Here is a 23,996-nt window from a genome sequence, read left to right as displayed (position 1 = left end):
GCGGGTGTCATGGCGGATGTTGTGTCATGGCGGGTGTCTGTCATGGCGGATGTCTGTCATGGCGGCCGAACCGCAACGAACCGGCTGCAGAAACGGCCACAACAGCGTCGTGTTACCAAGAAACGTTTTATTCCTTTTGCCAGTAGCTTCGTTAATTGCACAAAAAAAACCTTTTGTTTTGCCATTGAAACATCTGCACACAACCCTAATTCCGAAGGACAAACGTTCATTAAAAACGAGGCGAAAAAAATAAAACATTCACAACCTTAATTAACGGGAGGAGCCGGTGGGGAAGGAACGGCCGGAATAACGGGAACGGCCGGAATAACGGGAACGGAGCGGACAACGGGATGGGCAACAACGGGACAGCGAGGAATGGGAGAATGGACAGTGCGGGGCGACGGGGCTGTCAATCACCGCCAGACCTGTCAATCACCGCCAGACCTGTCAATCACCGCCAGACCTGTCAATCAATCACCACCAGTTCTATCCCAGCGCCCCAACCCGCTGCTCCCCCACGCGGGGTTCAGGCCTGGAACAAACGGAGCCCGAGCACAAAGAACGGAGCTGAGTGTGACACTGCCGGCCCCAAAGCAGCTGCACAGCCCGCCCAGCACAGCACAGCACAGCGCTCCCTCCTCCCCACACACTCAAAGCCGTTCGGCAGCGCTGACAGCGCCCGGCAGCAGCTCCGAGCTCACCCGGCCATGGATGTCACCATGTCACCACCCCTGAGGCTCCTCCTGCGCTGCCCGTTATCGGAGGCACCGCGGACTCAAAGGAAGGCGATCCCTGACGGCTCCATTCAGACCCATGTTCAATCTACTCCGCTGTACCGACCCGGCACGGTTCTGTGCTCAGCGGGCCCGGGACGGCTCCTCCCGTTCCCTTATTTCCTACACACTCCTCCAGCTACAAGACACGCGGTCCCAGCCCCTGCCCCCAACACACAACTATCCACAGACACCCTCAGTACGCGACTTCCATCTGCAGTGTGTTCAATTGAGGACTGCTGACAGCTGAGCTCTCTGAGATGGGAAACGTGAGGGTCTTCTATGTGCCTTTAATAGGAATATCTACATGCAGGATGACAGCTGTATTGTCGAAGAAACACATATGTGTAACTAATACTGCTCAGCGATACCACTGCCAAACGGGCACAGAAATGCCTCACTGATCTATCAGGAGCTGCTGCCACAGGACACAAAGTGCAGCACAGCATCAGCCCACAAAGAACAGCGACTGCAGCGGGTGAAACATCACCCAAGTAACACTGACAGCATTAGATGTTCCATGTCACGTCTCACTATGAGCATCTGAGAACTCCCTCTGTTTCTTAATAAGGTGCCCCGAACCACAAACACTCGCTGCAGACAGAATTGGTGACAGATCCTAAACCACAGGAAAATGCTCATAAATAACCACTGAGCTCCCAGAAAAACAAGAGGGTGAGGGGGCAGAGCTCAAGGACTCGGAGCAGCACAGCCTGATTTTCATTTGCTTTCTTTCCTTTTGTAATCCCAGCTGAAGGGAAGAGATTGTGCCACCGAGCAGCAACTCTGACTAATAACATTTCTTACTGGCATTTTACTAACTCGCAAATCTAAAATGGAAGAATCCTCCTAAAAGGCTACACCAAAAGGTTAAAATCAACAACACGCTCTGTGCATCTCTTGTTTTTTTACAGACAGGCGTCCTTTGCTCTGCTACCAACAGAGATCAGCTCTGCTCTTCAGCTTTGGCCTCTGCAGTTCAAGTCCCACGTGTTTAGACTACAGCTCAGCAGCATTAACCTCCCATTACATCCACCAGCCTTCCCAGAAGCTGATACCCAGCCACAAGCAGAGTCACAAGTACAGGGAATATTCTCATGCTGTGCCCACGTTGTACTCTGAGCAGTAACACTAAGAATACTTACAGAAAAGCCAACACGTATCAAGATCACTAATGGTTACACAAGATATCCCTGTGAGGTAGGTAATTCTCACCCACCTTTGCAGATGGGCAGTCAGGTTAACAGATAAAATGACCATGCAAAGGCCAGAGATAGCAGGGGAAGGAGCTCAGGATCCGCCATCTCTTGGCACCACGGTCATTCCTCTCACACCTCTCAGACTCATCCCTCTGCTTGTGACACCGCTACAGTCCAAGGCGCCTTTGTAATTATTGACTCTTGGGGTAAAAAAAAGAAAATAAAAAGGAAAGCAAACAGTAAAGTGACACAAACCAAGGCCAGGAGCAGCGCCCTACAGTTTGTTCCTTCACCAAATTAAACAACTCTGGCTAAGTTCTAAGCTAAATGTCTCTTTTGCAGCTTTTTATGCAAGTCTGTGAAGCTCCCATGCTGTCAGTGGGGCGGGCAGCTGCCATCAGCCTTTTAGGAGGCCATGCTTACACTGGTATTCTCCCATTTTCAGTAAGGTCTGTGTTCCCTATGCTAGAGCTGTCTGGGCAGGGGAAGACATGGATGCAAGCTGTTCTCAACAAACTGAGGAATTCCTCCATCAAGGTGCTGGGGAGGTGGAAGCTTAAAAAGAAACAGAATCAAGACAGTGTTGCATGCAACCCCGTTACCTTCTGGAACTGTCATTCCCCTCCACGGGAGGTGCTTTGTTCTCAAACAGTGGGTGATAAACAGGAGTGCTCCTCACCTTACTTGGGACCAAGGACTTTACAGATATTCACAGGTAGATGGGATGTATGTGACCTGTCCCCTTGGTGCAAGAAGTCCAACACACGCATTATTTCACAGCAAAGGAGAAAGGGGATCGTTAGAAACAGCATCTTGGACAAGCATACAAAGAAGAAAATAAAAGCAGCCAAGCAGCAGATTTCTGGCAGAGTTGCCTCAGAGCTTCTGAACAAGCCGCCACTGTTCTGTTCCATGACTGTCAGTGCATGGCATGGATTTTCTAATTAGACTGCAACAATCCGAGCCCCCTCCTCCCCCCCTTCTGCCACCAGGGGAAGGCTGACCGCAGCAGCTGCCTCCATGGCAGAGCTCAAAGTCTGTGTATAAAAGGAAATGGAGAGACAGAGATGGACTGGTCCAGAGTTAAAACCCAGTATCATAATAATATTAATCAATAATCATAGTATTAACAGTAAGAATGGTGCAGCCTAGTGGATGTAGGCCCTGTACACTGCAGACATGTCGTTGTCTGATTGGTCCAACGCTTTTGCTCGTTTATAGACCTAGAGAAGAGAAATTAGAAAAGGATCAGTGCCTGCCCTTGTGAGAAGCCTTTCCCAAGGCAGAAAAACTACTTTCCTGATCACTATAAACCAGAAAACTGCACAGTGCTTCAAGTAACTACAGCAGCTCAAGTCAGAACACTCCGGGTTTTGTTTAGGTCACTTGTTTTCATTGATGTGATACTATAAGAGCTTCTACCATCAAATGAAATTAAATTCCATCCTACTCAGAATATATTCCAATTGCTGTTCCTTTGTCTCAGCACATAACTCTCAGATTTTCTCCCTTGGTGACAAACAGCTCTAACTCCACCTGCTGAAGAAACACTGAGTAACACACACATCTGAACTCTCACCTCGTTGGCAGCAGCTGCCATAGGAGTTGGATGGTTGACAGAATCACCCAGTGCAATAGCTAATCTAAGATCCTTCTGAATGTATTTCAGGTAAAAATCAGGTTTAAAGTTTCCTTGCAAGATATCTGTTGAGAGGAATGCATGCAAAAAATAAGCACGACAAAAGTAAACCAAGCCTATCACACTGCAAGGCCATGCAATTCAGCATCAAACTTCCCTTTCCCACATGGTGATCACCAGGCACACTGCTTTTAGCACCTTCTGCTTCTCTGCTTTGTGTCCTCATCCCACCACAGCAAATAATATCACTTCTGCCCACTGACAAAGCAGTTGCCCTCCATTTCACTTATTACCCCATCCCAATGAAATCATCATTGTCAACTCAAGACCTAAGCAGGCTGCAGACAATGCAGAGCTTGAGATGTATTCTCAGGGTCTCTGTCTATAAAGGCTAATGAACAGAACTCAGCTCTTCATCTACAGAATGCTTAAAGCAACCAGAATCCCACGCTGATGAAGTTGGGATGATTCCCTTCCTTCCATTGTTAACTGAAATGTTGACAGATAGCGACAAACGTTCTATAATAAAACACTGTAAGAGAACTTTACTTTGGCACTTCTGGTCCAGGAAGATGCTGGCAAGTTGTCCCTGATTGAGGATATCCAGAAGGGTCTGCTGGGACTGACCAGTCACTTGAGCCAAAGTCAGTCCTTCTGCTATTGTAGCCATGAAGCTGCCTTGGACCATGTTCACAATCAGCATCATCTTGGCAGCATTACCTACTTCACCTGGAAACAAAATACAGCACTGAACATTCCTCCAGAACAGATGCAGCAGGATTGCTCCCCCACCCCACACGGTATTAACACTGCTACGCTTCCCACACTGATCCCAAACACTTTACATCTGTCCCTTCCCCTTACAGGCTTTGGAAAACTTATCTGTTTCCCATGCACTCAAACAATGAGAGAAATTAAAGTATCATTTAAAAATAAAAAGCACCACAGATTCTCCAAAATGAGACAACGTTCAAAAAAGAAAACTTAAGTCTGAAGGCTCTGAAAATGGCAGAATTCCAGGGGAGCAGGCTGGTTTCCCATAGTGCCGATAGAGACAGAAAACAGCCAATCCCTGTTGCCAACAGCCTACAAAGATGATGATGCACATGCCTCTCAGACTCCTTCCTCAATAGCCCAGTCCTCGCACTGAATAAGAATCTGCTATCAGGCCCTCAGTGTTTCAGTTACCTAGAAAAAAAGAGGTCTTCCCCATCGCTTGGAAACAGCTACTGCAGTCCTCATATAAACCCCTGTCACCAGCTGCCAGGATCACAAGCATCCCATCATTTGATAGCTGCTGATTTCCTGAGACTGGTGCTTCCAAAAAGCGACCACCCCGGGACACTATCACCTGGAAGAACAGTATCTCTGGTTAGCAGTGCACAAACAGCAGGCATTGATCCTGAATAGGCAGCACAGCAAGAGCGCTGTCTGAGGACAGAATTTTAAAGCACAAACAGCTAAGGCACAAAAACAGGAGAGGGAAGCACTGTAATACAGCCAACATGATGCATGACACCCTGAAAGGCGTGCCTGAGCACAAAAGTTGCCTTCATTCTCAGCAATGCTTCTTATCTTAATGGTAAATACTTTCAGCAGCTGAGCTTATTGTGCTTCTGCCATGGCACCCTGAAACGGCGAAGAAACAGGCCTGAAGGTTTTCACAAGGAACAGCACTCTCAGATTATTTACTTTGTATTTAACCCCTCCCCAAAGATGAAAGGCCTCCAGCACAGCTCTTTGGCCGGACATTTACTGGTATGTGACTATGCATCTTACAGATTTCTGTGTTATGCACTACTGCATCATCTCTGCTTAAAACTTCACCAATGCTACCTGCCCTTCTTCCTGCAGTAACACACACTCATTTAAGGGCTGAGGATAACAACCAAGGTGTCAAAGAAGAAATCAAAAAATGCCGTGCCAGAAGTAAATCAAATCACATCAATTCTCCCCGTAAAAATTTCTACAGAGTGAAATCTGAAGGCACTCTTTTCCCCATAGCCAGGGCACTTAAAATAAGATTATATATGTTATCAGTTTAAGAACACTTACACATCCAGATAGTGTTCCTCCTCCAGTTTACTACCAAATACCAAATCCGTACCGGTTCTATACTATACCAAGTAAATACTTCCATAGGGTAAAAGACTCAGGCAGTTTGCATTGGCACCACCTGACAGCCCTGACAAACCTACAGACTTTGCCACAATAGTCAGAGTACATCTTACCCAGCTCTGTTCACTGGTCAAGATGTGACAATTCATTCTGTCTCTTCTGCTTGAGACTTGAGTCTCCTCTAGCACAAGCTAAGAAGTCTAACAAAACACCTGTATCATCAACAGTTTAAAGCCCAGAACAAGTATTGCAGTACTGCTGCTGAGTCACAAGTGTTAGAGGATCAGCTAATGTGATTACCTGGGCCAATTCTGTGACTGTATCTGCATCCACAGTGGACATATCCACATAACACTTCCCTGGTCGAATCCCCTGTAACACTCCACTCGGACCAAGCACCAGCTGTGAGGAACAGAAGAGCGGTAAAGCAATAGGGTGTCTGCAAAGAAACCCAAACCCTCCAAGTCCAAGAAAGTCTGACACTGCAGTGGTAGTGCATAAAACGATATCAAAACCCAATCCCTATGGATTATATTTCTGGGGGTAGAGTATGACTTTCTGGGAGGTGAGTATGACTTTGCTGGGAAACAACTTTACCTATCTGTCCTGTCCAGCACCTACAATAACCCAGGCTACCTTCATCAGTAGGAATCAGAACTAGCACTCAGTGGTGGAGGAAGAACAAGAGCTAATCCTTACATCCTTTGCTGCTTTTGGATCTGATACACAGGCAAAGGTGATGTCACAGGTGGAGACCACTTCAGCAGGGGTTCTTCCCAGCCTTGCCCCTTCCTGGATGAACAAATCACACTGCAAAAGTCACAAATTGAAATGTAAGTAAAATTAAGTAGAAACCAAATGGGATCTCTAGAATTTTGATTAAACAAACTTTACTGCCAGACCCAACATGAGTCAAGTGTATGAATTATTTAGTAACTGGGCTGGGTTTTGTAGGTTCGCTTCCTACGCCCAAGGGGCTCCTCTGCAGGTTTTCTGAACCCTCAAGAGAAGAGCTTCAAAACAAGGCACAAGAGAGAAGGCTTAGGTGAAAAATTCTAAGAGACTGAATGCTGCAGTTTTTAGGGGAGATGGCTGCAAAAAAGAAACACCTGGTAAACAGTGCAAAAGGTGCTGCTGAACAGTAAACAGGATTTGTGCAGCTGAGACTGACACAGGCTTTTTAAAGGGCTGCTGTTTCAAATTCTTAATTCCTTCCCACGCTATCCCCATGTTTTGTAATTAGAAAACATCCTTTAAACCCAGTAGCCACAGAACCCTACCTGCCTTATGCTATTTCACAATATAATTGATGCATGCATGTCTTCTAGTAGCTAGGATATAACTGCGTAGCCATTTAGCTCAATTTCAACTCTGAAAAGGAACATTCTTAACCTGGTTTCATTTCATGACACAGCACATTTGCCACGGAATCTTCACCTACTGCAAACAGCACAATGGATGCGTAGATGAAGCTGCGGTCAAAGCAGAGCATCTCACCACACCACTCCTGGGATCAACCTCCCAGCACATAGTCCTTTTGTCAAGCTCCAAAACACAGTGACTTGCTATTTGAATCAGCAGTATGCCCTGGAAGAGCTTTATGTCACAGTCCTCAACAGGGACACAAAGCTGCAACTTTTAATATCAAAACAACAATGTGGTGGGGACTGTTCACAGCTTCTAGTATGAAGTGGCCACTCACAAGCACTCAGGAAAGAATAGTAAAACAGTGTGGCAAACATATCTGTGTTTCTAGAGCGTCCTCTCCCAGGCACCACTGACTGGTGACTAGAGGTAGTAGAAAAATGTTTAAACAAGGAAAGCACTACCTATACCTAAGGTACACGCTTACCTTCTCAGCAGTCCGGTTCCAGACAGTGACAGTATGACCCATCTTCAGCAAGTTGGAGACAATGCCACTTCCCATCAGACCAAGTCCCAGAAATCCTATCCTGATGGGAAGAGAGAAGCATTAATGCAGGGAAAGGATTATGTAACAGATAAGCAGTTGTTGTCAGCTCCCCTTGATCCTGGAAGCCATCAATGGCAAAACCTGGAGCTCAACCAGCAAAAACCAGACTACAACTCAGCCACAGCCAGAACAGGACTTCCAAACTGGGGAGACACTGTGCTTTAACAGCAAGCTAGCGTCTGTTTTGCATACTAAACATCACTATCAATTTCCTCTAGTAAGACTTAAATCTGCTTCAGAAGAGTAATTAAATGCTAAAGGTTGAGGGACTGTTGGTTTTTCCATTAGTTTGCTTTCGATTAAATTTGCTGCTCTTGTGCTCTCCTAACATCTCTCCACAGCTGCAACTTGACAAAGAAATGGAAGTCCTGTACAGGTCAACACAAATGACAATCCCAGATAACTGCTGCCTTTCCTCTCCTAAGATGGGGAGAGTTTTGCTCTCCTCATTTCAAGAAAAAGATGATAAACTAACAAGTCTCATCTCTGTAATTACCTGTCATTGGAACTCTTTGGCAGTCACTGCTGCAGCTACAGCTTAACACCCAACCACAGTTTCAGTAGGAAACTGACTCGTTCACTCACATGCCTGATGTAACCTCAGCCTCACAATCCCCAAAAGGCAATTCTTCATAACTAACCAGACTACAGTTGCACTGTGGCTTTCTCAAGTGACCTGCACTTCCCCAGCCAACTTTTTTGTCAAAGCAAACTAATTCAGACAGATCACACGTCACTACAGGCTCCTTCAACAGCTTTATGTTCACCTACTTACAGAGCTCTGAAACAGACTTCCTCTCTCTCCAAATCCGGCTCTGAGCCACATTTCCTAAGAGACTATTTTACCTGAACAGCTTCATTGTTATTTTGCTTCCCCGAGTACAGCTGAGAACTGATATCCCATGAGAAATGACCCCAAAGGCAAACAGTGAGCCGCGGCCTGAGCGCAATGAGCACAGCGGAAGTTACAGAGTGAAACAGGAAGCTCAAGTGAGGCTCGTCTCACTCTAGAAAGGAGAACGGCGACGTTAGAAGAAACCAGAAAGCTCACGTGTTGCATAGCAAAGCTCCTGTGCTGGGAGCCTCCCTCTTCCGCTTGCCTTCTACATGCTCAGCAATTAAACAGCCCCAGTCAACTGCCACGCACCGCTGGAGAAAGATATCCTTTTATCGCCCTGCCTCACATGGCATTCAGAAATACTGCTGCTTCGTGTTCTGCAACGTGCCCTGCAGGAAAAGGGCAACTGCAGGAAAGCACTGAGATGCAAGAACATCCAGGGCAGACCTTGCTCTAAACTCTTCTGCAGCACAGCTCCTGTTTTGATCTTAGCTGCCTGACTCCCACTTCCACCCAAACGAGTGTTTCACACAAGAACAGAGGAGATGTCTAGAGAGAAATGTTAGGTTTATTTATTCTCAGTGACAAGCTGGATAATGGCTGCATGAGTGAGATGGAAAGGAGAAAAAGGAAGGGAAATGGCTGAAGTGTGTTGGAGATCTTACTTTTTGTCTGTGGGTGTGATACTGCCATTGACTGCCGTGCTGTCTGCTGCCTGGATGGAGGTGGATCCCGTTTCCTAAAGGAAAAAAAAAGACCATAGAGCTCTGGAGGAACTGCCAGCCCTTATGACAATACAGAACAATCCATCAGAGCAAAGATCTGCCTCACCTCTTCACAAACCTTCAGCTTCTTTGTGATGGCTTGATAGCAGACAGTTGGCTGTATGGATAAAACAAAGCATTCAGGAGAAGGACAGTGCTGATTTGCTCTGCTGAGCAAACAGACCGTATCCTCGCTACAAAGAAAACAGGCAGCTCACCCACACACCATCTGCAGCACAGGAAAACTCTCAGGCTTCCCTCAACCAGAGAAAATAAAACCCTATTGTAACATATTAAGTTCTTCCCTTCCTACCCCGCTCTCACAATTCAGTCTGTTTTCTGACACAGGGACTACAAAATCCTTTCTGTAGTTCACACAGCAGGCACTCCAGCATCAAGGATACAGCACATCCCCACTCTCACATCTGAACCAAGGAAAACAGATCTCTACAGCCTGATGTAGAACACCATGCCTGTGCTCATTATGTCAGCGTAGCTGCTGAAGCAAAGCATTTCTGTTAACCTAAGGCAGCATGCGGCTTACAGCAAACTGTGTGCTGAAGGCTGCTCTTGCTCAGGCTGCTTATTTTGAGCTGCTCTTAATCTGTCTCTGCACAGATCCTCAACCAGATATACACTATTTTTCATTTAATTCATTATCTTCTTTTCCTCCTGACATTCACAGGCTGAATACAAAATCCTGCATGGCTTCTAACTGTAAAGCTGGCTACATTTTACATGGTCAGGGACAATCTTCTTGCCATATTCAGTTAATTAACAAATTTATCCAGATGAAGAAATTGGAAGGATGGCTGTCAAACAAAGAACAGGGTTGTAATTAGTAAAACATCATTTTCTAGCCTTCATATTCAATAAGCAGAATTTAACAGAACAAATCTAAATCCTGGTGCAAGGTAATCTTTGATGTCTTGATCTAATTGTTGTTTTCACTGCCAAGCCACTCTAAACCTAAATGCTGGAAAGTAACCAAATGACAAGACTGCACACGGGAGTTTCGTTGCTGCTAGGCCCCAAAGAGCAGAATTTCAGAGCTGGTTATGTATGCTCCTTGTAATTAGACCTTCATCCCAGCAAAGGGCAGGATGCCAAGCTAGAGCGATCAGCAGAATTATCCTGTCTGCCAAATCCTCACCTTCTCCGTCTGGCTTAGCAGGAAGTGATGGAAGTGTGGATCACTGTCCTTCACGGGCTGCAGAGAAAAGAGAAGAGACTCAGAAACATCCCCAGAGAGTCACTGAGCAACCACAGCATTATTCCCTTGTTCTCCCGAGCTGCACAACAGTAACTTCAGGTGAGAAATATTTAATGCTTGACAGATGTATCAAGCAGCTTGTTTTGATACAGCAGTTTACATTGTGTTTCATTTCCAAAGCAAAGCCATTTAAGTTAAATCCCTCATTTCTGAAGTTTTGCAGAAAATCAAAACAAAACTATAAGCAGGATTAGCAAAGGAAGAAATAGCCTCTCCTCCCCATCTGTAGTCCCATATCCCATCTCCTTCTCCTAATGAAATAAAAACACTTTCCAGCTCCCAAGGAATTCCTTCAAACATACTAATGGTGGGTAGTGGCTGAACATTAATCTTAGCAGTCACATGATGGGCAGCTGGAGAGTTCATCTCTCCAATGAACACTCTAAGCACTGGTCGAGAGTTGCACTCATCTTCCTCTGCTTGATCATTTAATTATTTATGTACAAAACGAAAGATTTCCAAAAGCTGGTAACGAAGGAAACTGAAGTAAACAGTCCGATATCATATATCTCCAGACACGGAGAGCCTATTCCAAGTCTTCTGTTCCAGTTCTGGAAATCAAAACTGCAAAAACACACACAACAAGTTGGGTGTGAATTTGCAGACTGCTCCACAAGGGCAAAAATCTCACTTTCCAACATACTTACTAGCTGCCCAGAGGTACTGTCCAGCTTTGTTACAATACAGAATGACAAAGAAAGCACCTTAGGAAGAAGGGAGAACTCCACTATTTCATACTGAGACAAAAGGTTCTAGATCATCTTCAGCTACGAGCTGAGTTTGCACAACTATGCTGTAAAGCCAGCCCAGGGTTTCTCACCTCACTGACGCTCGGTGGCCATTTAAATCCAGCCACTGTTCCAGTCATCACTCTTTTCACTGTACTGGACTCTGGAATTGTGAGGTCCTGAGGAAATACAAGGGAGATCAGAAAAGAGCTTACAACCTGGCTACGTGGCTGGTAACAGCAACAGGACTGCAAGAGCACACAGTTTTGAAAAGCACTATGCATGCCTGTCCACAAACAGGTAATATTTCAAGCAATGGTGTATTACCAACACAGGTGATGCAAAGTGAAAAAAAAACAAGAACAAAAACCATGAGCTATCAACCACAAAATTCAACCAGTTACATACGAAGAATGGTTTTTTCAGAAGCTGTAAAAGGAATAATCACACTTGTGTAATCATGCAATGAGCAGAGAAACAAATAAACACACTTGATCCAGCATTTCCCTCAAGTGGATGCAAAAAAAGCTAAACAAAGGGGTAAAGAACATCACCACCAAACAGGGGTTTGAGCTGTTCTCATCCTCCAATGTCATTAAAAACAGACAGCAGCCGACCTGTTACTACCTGTTAGCAGAAAAACCTTCTAAGTGTGCACCTCATACAGTCACACCTGCTGTAGTTTCCGGACTGTGTGAAACTGGAAATCATACATGAACTGTTCCCACTCCTTAACATGTCACAATGACACCTAAAGCACCATTACTTACTGTTGATAAATGTTGATCTGTTCATCCTTATTTCCACAGGTAAAGATTGAAACACGGGTCTTTACTATTTATGAAGAAAATGTGCAAAGTTTCTATACGTTATGTGTTAACTTCCTGAGATGAAGATTCAGAAATGAAATGCACTTCCTGCAAATGCAGTGTATCTTACTGTCCACAAAGAACCATCAGAGATGAGCACTGTTTCACAAACAAGTAAGAATAAGGCTGCTGGAGGTAACTGACACTGATGCAAACATTTCATCTGCAAACAAGGACAACTTAGACATCAGCCTCCAGCCTTAGAGTGCCACTGTATGCTAGAATCCTCTTCTTAGAGACCACACCACTGCTTCAATTGGCAAAGCACGGATGAAAATTGCTCTGATACATCAGAGGTCACGTTGGTCCTTTGAAAATACCCCCATACACTTTAAAACGAAAGTATCTGAATGAACATATATGCCTACAGAGTATTTCTAGATAGACCACGCCTCAGTAAAAACTGGATCCTTGAATTTTATGCATCCCAAGTGCTTGGAAAGCCAGAATTGTGACTGGACAAAACAACTGAACCAAAAAAGGAAAAATACATCCCAAATCCCAACACTGCAATAATTCACAAGTGACAAACGTCTTCTTCCCCCTAACACTAATAATTCTGGGAAGTTATGAGACCCAGGTAAGCAGAATTTATGTCATGGATTGAAATGTATAGCATTATGACAGTGCTATTATAATTTCACAGCGATGTCTCAGTGTGCTGCCTTTCAGATCCTGCACAGGTACTCTCCTACACAAACCAGCTTACTTGCACAGATTGCAGCACGGCATTTACCCCCCAGCAGGTGAACTTTGTGGTAAGCTGTTTAAAGCCTCTCCACCTGCAGTTTCCCAGTAAAAATTTCTAGTGCCGTAATTAAGTCACTCAAAGCTCTCTCTAATACCCCAAGGCAGCTCATACAAGAAAAACTAAGAATGCAGTGTGTCAGCACTACTGGAATTCTCCCATTATTCATTTTGATTAGATTGGATTGAATTTACCTCAAAGACAAAAAAGCATTTTACATTAGGGAAAAGAATGGTCCACGGCTTCATCATAACAGATACAATCAAAGATATGATGTGATTATAGTAACATCTCAGAAGCATCTCTTCATAGCAAATATCTGAAACGATGGCTTTGTTTTACCACCAAGGCATCAAGAGTTTGCTATTCAACCTGTTAAGGCCAATCCTGCAACAATTCAGGAGATGGAAACCAACTATCCTGAGTTGCATCCTGAAGCACACTGAAAGCAAAGGCTATGGGGCACAGAGTAGAGCAGTCCCTCTGAAGCAGCAGTGAGCAAGCACACTGTTGTAGCACGGCGCATCAGCTGAAGCCTCCCAACAGTCCTCAGGTGCAGTCTCCAGTGAAGAACGTGCAGTGTAGTAATCCACTAAAATTTCTATCCATTTGGACAAGATCTGGACCACAACAGGGAGCTCCACAGTACATAAAGATGGGTACTCTGCTCTACAGTAGACTAAATATTGCTGGCTACTGTTTCTGTCGTGATGCTCGGAAGTAAACAAGGGAAGTAATGAGGATAAAATAATAATGCTCCAGCACTGGACCTTTATAATGGAGGATGGAAATATATTCTATAGCGTAGAAGCGGGAATTAATATAACTAGTTTTCTGATGCATTATCCTCATGCCACAATAATTTCTTCTTCACACCTTAGACCTTAAGAACATCCCACCCTCAGTAAGCAGGGAGGGTGAAGTTAAGAGATTATAAATCACTGAATCATTTAAAGCAGATGAGATGAGATGGGAATCCAGAATCAGATGAAGAGCCACACCTCCTCACTAATCCTTCCCACATCAACTGAATTTGAGGGATGGTAAGATGGAAGGCAGAGTCTCATGAGACACTTCTCAAAGCCCTCTCAAAGATACAATTAGAGCTACTCAAAGTAACTAACTGCTAAAAACGCACAGGAAGAATCAACCATGTGCTTGTCAAAGGTATCCGACAGCCAGTTGGTCTGGAAGAAGACACATGGAAGAGCTTAAAAAAAAAAATCTGATACTGAACTGACTCTTGACACTGGCCTGTTAGTAAAGGTGCCAGTCATCCCTGAAGTCCACCTGCAAAGTCCACAGAGGGCACTGGCGGACATGCACAACACAAACCTTCTCATCCTTGGGTGGACGCCCCCGCTTTCGGGGGCTCTGATCCTGGGCTCTTTTCAAAGGTGACTTTGATCCTCTCTCTGACGATACAGAAGAGACCCTCTTTTTGCCTTCCCCTGTGCCCTTCTTCAACTTCCCTTCAGACAAACTGGCTTTGCGTTTCTCTTCACCAGCAGATTGCTTGCCTCTTTCTTCACTGGAATTACGCCGATTCTTCTCTTCACTGGAGTTATGGGAAGATGCCTGAGAGATTACAGAATAGAAGACGGTAAGGCAAGAAGAGCTCGAATGACTTTCATGCACAACCAAGGATGCGAAGGACCCCCGCGCTGATTACTATCAGGCAAACCAACAGCATGGGAACACGATAACTAGACTGTTAGCCCCTTGAAGTCAGCGAGTGAAGTTCCTTGTTAGTTCACCTGTGAAAAAGCTCACTTTGAGTCCCTGAGTAACAGAAAAGGACATCTGAAGACTCACTGGGAGTGTGCACACACATATGCACTTCCACTAACAGCAAGACTGACATCCAAGCCCAAGACTTAAGACAAATGCATCATAAGCAGATCAATTCGCCTCTTTCACTTTCTCCATCAGTGTAACAAGTCTTTTCATTCCTCATCAGACAAGACTGAATGGGGAAGAGGAAAGGTTAGGAAAAAATAAAAATGTAAAATAGGGGGGAAAAAAAAAAAGGGAAAATAAAAATGAAATCCTCCCCAACAAATTGCCAGAAGCCATCAATTCCTTTCAAATAAAAGCACATTTCACCATCATTCTTACCAACACTTGTTTTTATGTACATGATAAAGAAGAACCCACTCACTCACCTGGTCCTTGCCTTTGGTTTTTCTAAGAAACTCCTCCACGGCATCCACAGCTTGCTGGAAGCGCTTACCCTTGTTAATCTTTATCATTTCCTCTTTGTGCTGGTGATAAGGCTTCAGCTGCTCCACTTTGATCCAAGCACTTGAAATCAGAGGAAAAAATAAAATCAGTTATATTCACCAACAGCAGCTTCTCCAACTACCCCACTCCCAGAAATAAAGTGTGTGTGTGTGTGCGTGTGTGTGCCCGTGTGCCCACAGCCTGTAGGACTTCCTGCTACTTCTAGTTAAGTATCTAGTTTAGAAAAAGTCAAACAGCTTCCAAACAGGCCATGAAATCTAAGAATATTTGGAACTGGATGGAATGCACTAAGAACTTGTGGAAGACCAGCTAATGTGTATCTAATGTGAGGTCAGTCTGAGGACAGATATTCAAAAAGGAAAGTCCCAGACAGACTCACAAAATCTCACTATTGGAGAGTAATTTAATAGAGGCATTTCATCAGTACATGCACCACAACTAAGGAAGTCAGTTAGAATAGAACATGGACATTTTATTCCTGCTATGAACATCCAGGCACCCTGCTCTGCTGTAGAGTACAGATGCATGTCGCAGTTTAAACCAAGAAACAAGTTCCTTTTCCATGGGTAAAAATAGTTCTCTTCTAGAAAATCTACCAGCCTGAAAGCAACAGAGCAACTCTACCAACCGAACAAACACGGCACTGAGCTCAGCAGGAACTTTCAAATCCAGCACTTGCAGAGCAGCCTGACTGCTCTCAAACTCTCCTGTGTCTTTCACCACAGCTACACAGAGCCCTCCAGGTAATGTATCCCGTCACTGCAGCACCACACTAAGCCAGTATTAGCATGTACACCTTCAGCACGGATCATGTCCAAGGTTACAGCTACAACGTGGAATTTTCTTTACAGTTGTTTCCCAAATCATTCAGGATTTCAACAACAACCAGAGCTTATATCTATACTCCACAGCAAAACCAGTGCCAAACGCATTAGAGTGAATGAAACTCTGCTCACATATGTGCAGTCAAGCTGCAAATCAACTCTCACTTTTAAGCAGCTTTGTCCTTAATCTTCGGTAGTGGAAACTGGAACCAAGTGAGTCAGAAGGAAAGAGCTTTTCCCCAGCCTGAAATGGTGGCATTCTGAATTCCTCAGAAGGAAACAGACTATCCATGCTCTGATATTGCCCATCCATTGACAAACTGCCTGGCAGCCACCCTCAGAGCTTCTGAGGACTCTACCCACCAACAAGCACCACCTTCAGCTGTGTAAGGTGACAATGAGCAAAGGGCCCACGCACAAACACCCACCTGTCACACCCTGACACAGCAAGGCAGTAACAAAAGATCCATGAAATCTGATCAACAATACATTAGTATCACCCTGCAGGCTTGGAAGGGGCAGAAAGACGTAAATGCAAGGAAACAGGAGCAACACACACTGGAACACCAGTACAAGTCTGTGTACTCATCAGATCATGGACTACAGCCAGCACCAGGAGCTCTGCATCCTCCTATTTCTAATTCTGTTCATTACATGGTGACTCTCTGTCAGTTTGGTATTTCCACTTCCTGTTTACGCAGACCTCAAAAAAAAAGTATTTGTAAAACAAATGCGTGTGAGCCTTCTAAAATCAAAATAAAAGGATTTTTCCCCCCTGACAGCAACTTTTTAAGGGAAATGATTTGAAGTTTTTGTTACTCTGCTCGAAGACAAGGGATTTCCCACAGTTTTAACACTGGTGTAACATGGAGCAGAACAGGTACACAAGATTCTCCTGTCTAAAAACATTATTTTAAGGGCAGCAAATGAGACAGTACCTATTTCTAATCAATTTTCAGACAGGGTACGCAAGTCAAAGCGGGCAAGTTTCTGAGCAGTAATTGTGGAGCAGGAATTGATTAAATCCCACAGGCAGCAGCAGTGCGAGGAACAGGCCTGCAGGTGTGTGTGTTCAGCACCACGCTGGGTGAGATGGCTGCATTTTCCCCAGCAAGAGTCTAGAAACACAGAGTAAACTCCCACTGTTTGTATCAAAACACTCATCTCTGCAGCACAACCTTAAGGCATACGACCGCTTCATCCGAGTTTTTCTTAATACAGGACATCTCCATATTTGATCCATAAAACACAAAATACAAGAATCAAGAGCAAGCTTGGAAGATAGAAACAGTCGACTTCCTCAACTCAGACTCATAGAATTATTCAGGTTGGAAAAGTCTTTCAAGATCATCAAATCCAACCTCCATCCAACCAAACTACTCCAACTCTAACAGCCCACCCCTAAATCACGTCCCTGAGCACCACATCCAGACAGATTATAAAGACATCCAGGGATGGTGACTCAACCACCTCCCGGGGAGCCCACTCCAGCACTTAACAACCCTTTCTGTAAAGAAGTTTTCTGTAAAGAACTCTGAGAGCTTGAGTTAGTTAACAAGAAAAAAAACCAAACAAACATAAAACCACTATTTGCCTTTAAACCGACATTCACCTGCCCTATGTTACCAGAGATCCAGCAAACCTTCCTATTCATGTGCAGCATTCATTTGTGCTCCATCAATTACAGATTTCAGTTCTCAATCACAGAACGGCCTGGGTTGAAAAGGCCCACAGTGCTCATCCAGTTCCAACCCCCTGCTGTGTGCAGGGTCACCAACCAGCAGCCCAGGCTGCCCAGAGCCACATCCAGCCTGGCCTTGAAAAGGGCAGCTGATATTTTAAAACTATTTTTGCTGAGTATTCCTCCAATTGAAAAAGCTTCCTTAAGAAACAGCCATTAATTGGTCTCAATTTGTTACTTCCATCCCCACCAAAAATAAGATGCTTTCTGAAATCCTGCAAATGACTGTAGGATTGCACGACTTAAAAACTCTTATTACATGATTTAATGCCAAATAACAAACAAAGGGAAAAGTGAAAACCAGCAAAATAATTTCCAGCTTCACAAAAGTCCAGATTCCAGCCTTTTTAATGCAGGTTGGAAATATCATTGTGCAGGTATGTTTGGAATCAACAAATTCTGCTGTGCAAAAAGGGGGCCTACAGAAGCCCAATGCTGCAAAGTCTTCCTAAAGCACAGCAAAAATGTTTTCAGTCATCAGGCATGAGAACACATTGTGATCAGGAGTGGCAAGCACAAAGCCATGTTATTCTTCATGGCAATACACAAATGCCCTTAGCTGCACCTTCCTCAAACAGTTACATGCCAAATCTGAATCCAGTCACATCACACCTACTCCCCTAAAAATGGCAAGTTACCAAGAACTTCCCTTCCCAACATCAACTAAAACCTAATGTGACCAAGCACATAAGTCTGTACAGCCTTCATACACTGAGTGGCTACAGCATACACCAACAGATTGATTTCTTTGCATGCTTTGCTGCGTTGGGAAAAGCTTCTTCCATGAAAGAAGATGTTCCACGGAGCAGCATTTTCACTGGATGAGAACAAGCAGTACGTACTGATCTTCTGTTCCAAAAAACTTCACAAAGAAGCACTTTTTTCCACGAGGTTTCTTCAGATCTTTAGGTGGATTAACAATCTGAAGGCAATTAAATGCGAAAGTTAAAATAAAGTACATAGTGAACGATTACACTGTGATTTTACTTATTTTTAATCCTGACTACAAAGACACCGTGAATCTGTTACGATTAAACGTGAATCCTCATATAAATCCTTAGACACCAAATGTTTATGGTTGTCAGCTGCATTAATCTCATTTTTCTCACACATACACCAACAATGAAGTTCTTACATGGAAATGGTAATCATTAAAAAGTGCCATTTAGTATCATTGCTCTAAAACAATACCTTGAACTCTTTATTTCTAATATTCTAATCAAGTTACTACAGAAGGGAGGAAGAATGTTTCCAGGAAGGTGATACGGGCTGGTCTGAGGCAAACAATCAGTTCCAGTGCTGGATGAGCTGCTTTTCATCACACCTGAGCTAACAGCTCAGTGACAGGGAGAACGTCTGCATCAGTTAAAACCCCAACTGGTACAGTTTAGATTCACATGGATGGTATATACAAAAGTAAAGCAAAAACTAGTACCAATCTTTAACTGAAAAGCTTTTGGGTAAAGCTTTGTGCAGAGGGAAAAACAAAAACACCAGGAAAACAACGAAATACCCAACTCACCTTTCCTGGCCATGGTGGGTACCGGCCCAGCTTCCCCCTAGGGAGAAATGGAACAATTAGGCGGTAGGATCAGAGGGGGGAAAAATAAAGACCAACACAACATCCCAGTTCTACCTCTTTCTATTACGCCATGTTTTTCATACTGAGAAAAATACAATTCATAGTCAAAACCTACCGTGACATGCAAGGTGTGAGCCCTCGACATACTGTTACTGGTAGAACTGAGCCTGGACCTGAACTGAACCTCCATAAAGTCTGCACGAACCGGCTGCACGATCAGAATTTAAGTCAGAAGAACAGCAGCAGCAGCAGCAGCAGCAGAGCTACTGCCTGGAAGAATGGATGGCACAGCTTTTACTGCACGTGTAAGATTGGACATTCACTCACAAGGAACCGAGATAAGCCGTGATGCAGGCAATCAAACCAAAGGTCAGGTCAGTAACTTCTATCCATCAGCACAGAGCAGTTCAGCAAGCACAGGATGGAAGGATTTCCAGCTCAGACAGCTGAGATCCTTAGAAGTTCTCACAGGCAATCACTAACTGGCAGGACCCCTGTGCTAGGTGTTCCACTGTCACATTCTTCAGATGCTCGGCACCACACGTGGTGATGTGTTAAAGATAGAAAAAAGCCACATCGGCAGAAAAGTTCCCTTCCTACACTTGTATGTGCTTCCATTACAGGAACTAAATACAACTTTTTTCACAGAGGAGTAGAAGACATTATTAGCCTTAGCCCACAGAATCCATCTTTATTGCTACCTTACCCTTCCCACCTACAGAAGCTGCAGTACTCTGTAGCACAAGTCATTTGGTTGGTGCCTCGCAAGAGAGAATCCACAGAGTCTGCCAACTCCCGAGCAATAAAGCTCCCAACGAGAGGCAGCGCAGCCCCTCCTGATGGGAATGGTACAGAAGATTCTGTAGCACTGATCAGGCAGAGCTACTGCCAAGAACTTTAACCAAGCTCACAGCTCATACCCGATGTTTCCATCCCTGTGCTAAACAAGATACTTAAAAGCTTTTCATATGTTATTGTCTCGGTGCTATAGATCTGCTGCAATGGTCCCGGGGCTGGCAGCTGCCCAGGCCATCACATACAAAACTAAAGCAGGATGATCTGCATTCCAACACCAAGAGCAGTGCTGCCCAAATGCCTGTTTGAAGCAAACGGAGCAGGAAGGAAGATTGATTTACTTTCTTATACATGTATTTAACAGCTTCACAGCACTGTCAGCTATTCAGATGAGAAGCTGCAGCTGTCCCGCAGCCAGGAGCAAACCTTCCTTCTGACCCGAGGGAAACACACAAAGCTGCGTGTGGGGATGAGCCACTTGTTGCAGGCCCCAGCACGGAGCCCTAACCCGGCTGCTGCAGCGGAGCCGAAGGAATCCCCTCAGTGCTCCCGATCGGGAAATACAAAAGCACTGCGAGTATTGGGGGGAAACTGGAGTGACAAAGGGACGGAGCGTCAGTGAGCGTCAATGAGCACATCACACCCTAACACATCCCAACCCATCCTGACCTGCAAGACAAACAAAGAGCCTCTTTCCCGTGTTATTGCGCTGCCTGCGGTTCCCAAATCGCCGCTGTTCCGTCACTCGCTCCTTTTCCTCCGCTCCCTCCCGGGCTGATGCCCCGTTTCCATCCGGTCCCGTTGCCGCCCCTCGGTCCCGCACGTCGCCCCGCGCCGTGTCCGCTCCCCTGGACGCGCTGGGCCCGAGCCCGGCAGCAGCTCCGCCATCAGCTCCGCCATCCCCGCGGGCGGCGTCACAGGAACGGAGACACTCGGCGACCACGGAACCCGCCGGGACCCACCGGATCCCGCCCCTCCCGGTGCAGCGCGGCCTCGCCTGGCACCGCCCGGCCGGGCCCCACCGCCGCGCTCGGCCGAACCGGGCGCAGCCCCACCGAGCCCCGCCCGCTGCTCCGAGCGGAGCCTCCGTGCCGCTCCATCGGGCACCGCGGAGGAGCTTCACTCCATCGGACCGGACCGGACCGGATCGGATCGGATCGGACCGCGCTCCGCCCGCAGCGCAGCGCACTGAACTCACCACACCAGGTCTCCGAGCCTCAGACTCACGGCCGCCATCTTACCGACACCGCGCAATGCACCACGGGACAGCACAGCACCACGAGGGGCGGGGGCGGCGGAGACGGTGATTGGACGGTAGCGGTCACGTGGGCGGGAGGGCTGTCAGCGGCTGCAACCGGGGGGTGGGAGCGAGGGGAACGGCGGGACCGGGACATGGGACGGGACAGCACCGGGACACCGGGACACCGACAGCACGGACAGGCCGCCATCGGGGCCGGATGGTGCTTTGGTTCCCGGCTGCTCGCCCTGACGGCCGGTTCACGTTGAGCACTCCACTCGTTAATTCAAGCAGCCACGTTCTCCCGGTGCCGCCCCGCGGGCAGCGGCTGTTGTCGGTACAGACACGTGGAGCCGTTTCCCGTGGCTGTGCCCGGCTCCTCCCGCCCGTCGCTGCCCGGTACCGGTCGCCATGGACACGGCGCCATGTTGTTGTTGTTGTTGTTCTGATCCCGCCCGTAACAACCCGCCCCCACCGGCAGCTCCGCGCCCTGCGGGCGGGGCGGGACCCGCTTCCGGTACGGGGCCCTGGGGCGGGGCGGACTTCCGGGGGGCGCCGGAAGCGGCGGGTGGAGGCGGACGGGAACCGGGCGGGGCCACTTCCGGGGGCGGGGCCTGAAGCGGCTTCCGGAGGGCGCCGGAAGTGCCGGTAGCGGCGGGGTCGGGTTGTGGCGCCATGGGCCGTAAGAAGCTGCACCGGCCGATCGCCGCCATGGCCCGGAAGGTGCGCGAGTACCGCGCCATGAAGGAGCGGCCGCGGGACTCGCAGCGCTTCGCTCTGGACTACGAGACCATGAGGCGGCCGCTGACGCAGAAGCGGCTCCCGGTGTTGGCCTGGCGCGATGTGCGGCACGAGCAGCGTTTATTCTCGTTGCTGTGCCGGCTGCCGCTGTTCGGGTTGGGCCGCATGGTCACCCGTAAGTCGTGGCTGTGGGCGCACGACGAGCCCAGCTACTGGGTCATCACCAAGGTCCGCGCCGACTACACGGCTCAGGTAACGGGGCGGGGAGCGGGAACCGCCGTGTGACGGCACCGGAATGAACGAGCAACTTCATTGCAGGGGATGGATCACGGCAGGGCCTGGGGGCGGCTCACGTTCAGAGGTGAGGAGTCACGGCACGAGCCGAGCGGCTGTAACGGACGTTAATGGGGAACCGCAACGCTGAGCTCGGGCTGAGCTGCGGGTTGGGGTGAGGGGCTGATTCCGGACCTGGGATGGATGTAAAGTGTGAGCTGAGCACACGGGGATGGGCAGGGAAAGGAATCGGAGCAGCATTGGGGGCTCCTGGATGAGACTGTAAAGTAACTCATGGAGCTGAATGTGTGAAGTGTCCATTTCCCAACCCACTTTACATTGTGTTTATAAGTCCCGTTTATTAGAGCTTTTGAAACGTTTCTCATTCAAAGGTTTTAAAGTTGTTGAGCATTTCTGTCATTAAACTTCATAGCGTGGAGATGCTCTTATTGTTTACCATGGAAACTAATACAGAGGACAAGCTGCTCCTTGCATTACAAGTCATGACCTCTGCACAATGTGGAGCTGCTGGTCTGTGACTTTTCAGTCTGTTCCTGGTCAGATCCCAAGGTCTGCAGTGGGATCCCATAGCGCAGCACTGATGGTACCAGGGGCTCTGTTGGAATTTTCCTTTGCTACCAGGGGCTCTGTTGGAATTTTCCTTTGCCATTTCTTTCTTCAATATCTTCGTACAGGAGTTGACACTTGCTGCAGTTTCTGGAGCTGCTGAGCGTTGCCCACTAATGTTCATTGTCTTTTATCAGGTAAAACTGAAGAAGAAGACAGAGAGATTGACAAGGTCATGTATCACGACTGGCGGATGGTGCCCAAGCACGAGGAGGAGGCCTTCAAGAAGTTCACCCCGGTGCCAGAGGAGACGTGTTGGTTCCTTCCATACCCACCTCTGCTCCGAGCCATGATCATTGCTCAGTGGCAGAAAGAGGGGAAAGAAATCACAGAGGAGCCAATGCTTGATGTGCAGAGGCCTTCCCGTGTTAATGCTGCAAAGAAAGACGCCACAGGGACAGTGTTGTGAGGTCCATTAAGGTCCTGCTCTGTGTCCCGAGCTTCCCACGTGCTCTCGTTTCACAGTGGCAGTACATGACGTTACTGCAGACCCCCTTGGTACCTACAGTGGTACAGTGCATCCAACTGACCTCGTTTCCTCCCCTGGACTGTACTGTAATCTCATCTGAAAGGGAAGGTGCAGATGCATTTGGATTTTCATTTTTTTCCCCTCTTTGGTCTCAGTCAGATCCACTGTATGTTCTCTGAACTCAGAGCTCCTTCACACAGCTCCGCTGCTTGGGAGCAGTTTCATTTGCAGCTTGAAAAATCGAAGGTTTCTCATGTAGTTAAAGTCAGTCCTAAATCATGGAGGAACAACTGAGTTAAACGTGACGTTATTTTACAGACCCAAAATAAATGATTTCATGTTTCCACAGCATAATTCTAAGACAATTTGTTCTTTGGTGGGTGATTTATTTATTCAGTGCGTGGAGATCCGCATGATGGTTTGTTGGGGTCCAATTTTAGCCTTTACGATACAGGGTGAGCATCAGAATATCACTGGTGGATTTACACCTTGCAGCTGGAGGGGACTCCCCAAGAACAGCTGTGGGCCAAAGCATCTGTCCT

At 46.7% G+C, this 23,996-nt stretch overlaps 2 protein-coding genes across 6 annotated transcripts; one reads left to right on the top strand and one right to left on the bottom strand.

The window, feature by feature from the left end:
* Nucleotides 1-107: 107 nt before the first annotated feature.
* Nucleotides 108-21,436, bottom strand: GLYR1 (glyoxylate reductase 1 homolog). Of its 5 annotated transcripts, XR_004308987.1 has the most exons (17): nucleotides 21,306-21,436; nucleotides 19,253-19,289; nucleotides 18,573-18,652; nucleotides 15,087-15,225; nucleotides 14,257-14,499; nucleotides 11,397-11,483; nucleotides 10,457-10,513; nucleotides 9,371-9,421; nucleotides 9,205-9,278; nucleotides 7,582-7,681; nucleotides 6,429-6,539; nucleotides 6,030-6,131; nucleotides 4,800-4,962; nucleotides 4,161-4,340; nucleotides 3,552-3,676; nucleotides 464-3,195; nucleotides 108-425 (listed from the first exon to the last, which is right to left on the bottom strand). XR_004308987.1 is itself a non-coding variant. In XM_015877505.2 (16 exons), the coding sequence occupies exons 1-16, from the start codon at nucleotides 21,341-21,343 to the stop codon at nucleotides 3,121-3,123; spliced, it is 1,662 nt and encodes a 553-aa protein (XP_015732991.1). In that variant the 5' UTR covers nucleotides 21,344-21,436; the 3' UTR covers nucleotides 108-3,120. The 5 variants fall into 5 exon arrangements, 4 of the variants coding, with proteins under 4 accessions (XP_015732991.1, XP_015732992.1, XP_015732993.1 ...); XM_015877505.2 differs by having other exon boundaries at nucleotides 108-3,195; XM_015877506.2 differs by having other exon boundaries at nucleotides 108-3,195; nucleotides 6,030-6,128.
* A 522-nt stretch (nucleotides 21,437-21,958) lies between these two features.
* Nucleotides 21,959-23,808, top strand: MRPS34 (mitochondrial ribosomal protein S34). The gene is made up of 3 exons (XM_015877504.2): nucleotides 21,959-22,337; nucleotides 22,404-22,446; nucleotides 23,123-23,808. The coding sequence occupies exons 1-3, from the start codon at nucleotides 22,020-22,022 to the stop codon at nucleotides 23,392-23,394; spliced, it is 633 nt and encodes a 210-aa protein (XP_015732990.1). The 5' UTR covers nucleotides 21,959-22,019; the 3' UTR covers nucleotides 23,395-23,808.
* The last annotated feature ends 188 nt before the right edge of the window (nucleotides 23,809-23,996 follow it).

The sequence above is a fragment of the Coturnix japonica genome, chromosome 14 (genome assembly GCF_001577835.2).
Source record: "Coturnix japonica isolate 7356 chromosome 14, Coturnix japonica 2.1, whole genome shotgun sequence".
Lineage (NCBI taxonomy): Eukaryota > Metazoa > Chordata > Aves > Galliformes > Phasianidae > Coturnix > Coturnix japonica.
The sequence above is the reverse complement of the archived record's forward strand: the minus strand, read 5'-3'. Positions and strand labels throughout refer to the sequence as shown.

Coding starts and splice junctions, on each gene's coding strand:
- GLYR1 (XM_015877505.2), bottom strand. CDS start 21,343: ATGGCGGCCGTGAGTCTGAGGCTCGGAGACCTGGTGTG. Junction 4,963..6,029: donor CAGTCACAGAATTGGCCCAG/GTAATCACATTA, acceptor CTGTTCTTCCAG/GTGATAGTGTCCCGGGGTGG. Junction 4,341..4,799: donor GAAGACCTCTTTTTTTCTAG/GTAACTGAAACA, acceptor TTTTGTTTCCAG/GTGAAGTAGGTAATGCTGCC.
- MRPS34 (XM_015877504.2), top strand. CDS start 22,020: ATGGGCCGTAAGAAGCTGCACCGGCCGATCGCCGCCATGGCCCGGAAG. Junction 22,338..22,403: donor GCGCCGACTACACGGCTCAG/GTAACGGGGCGG, acceptor ACTTCATTGCAG/GGGATGGATCACGGCAGGGC. Junction 22,447..23,122: donor GGGGCGGCTCACGTTCAGAG/GTGAGGAGTCAC, acceptor GTCTTTTATCAG/GTAAAACTGAAGAAGAAGAC.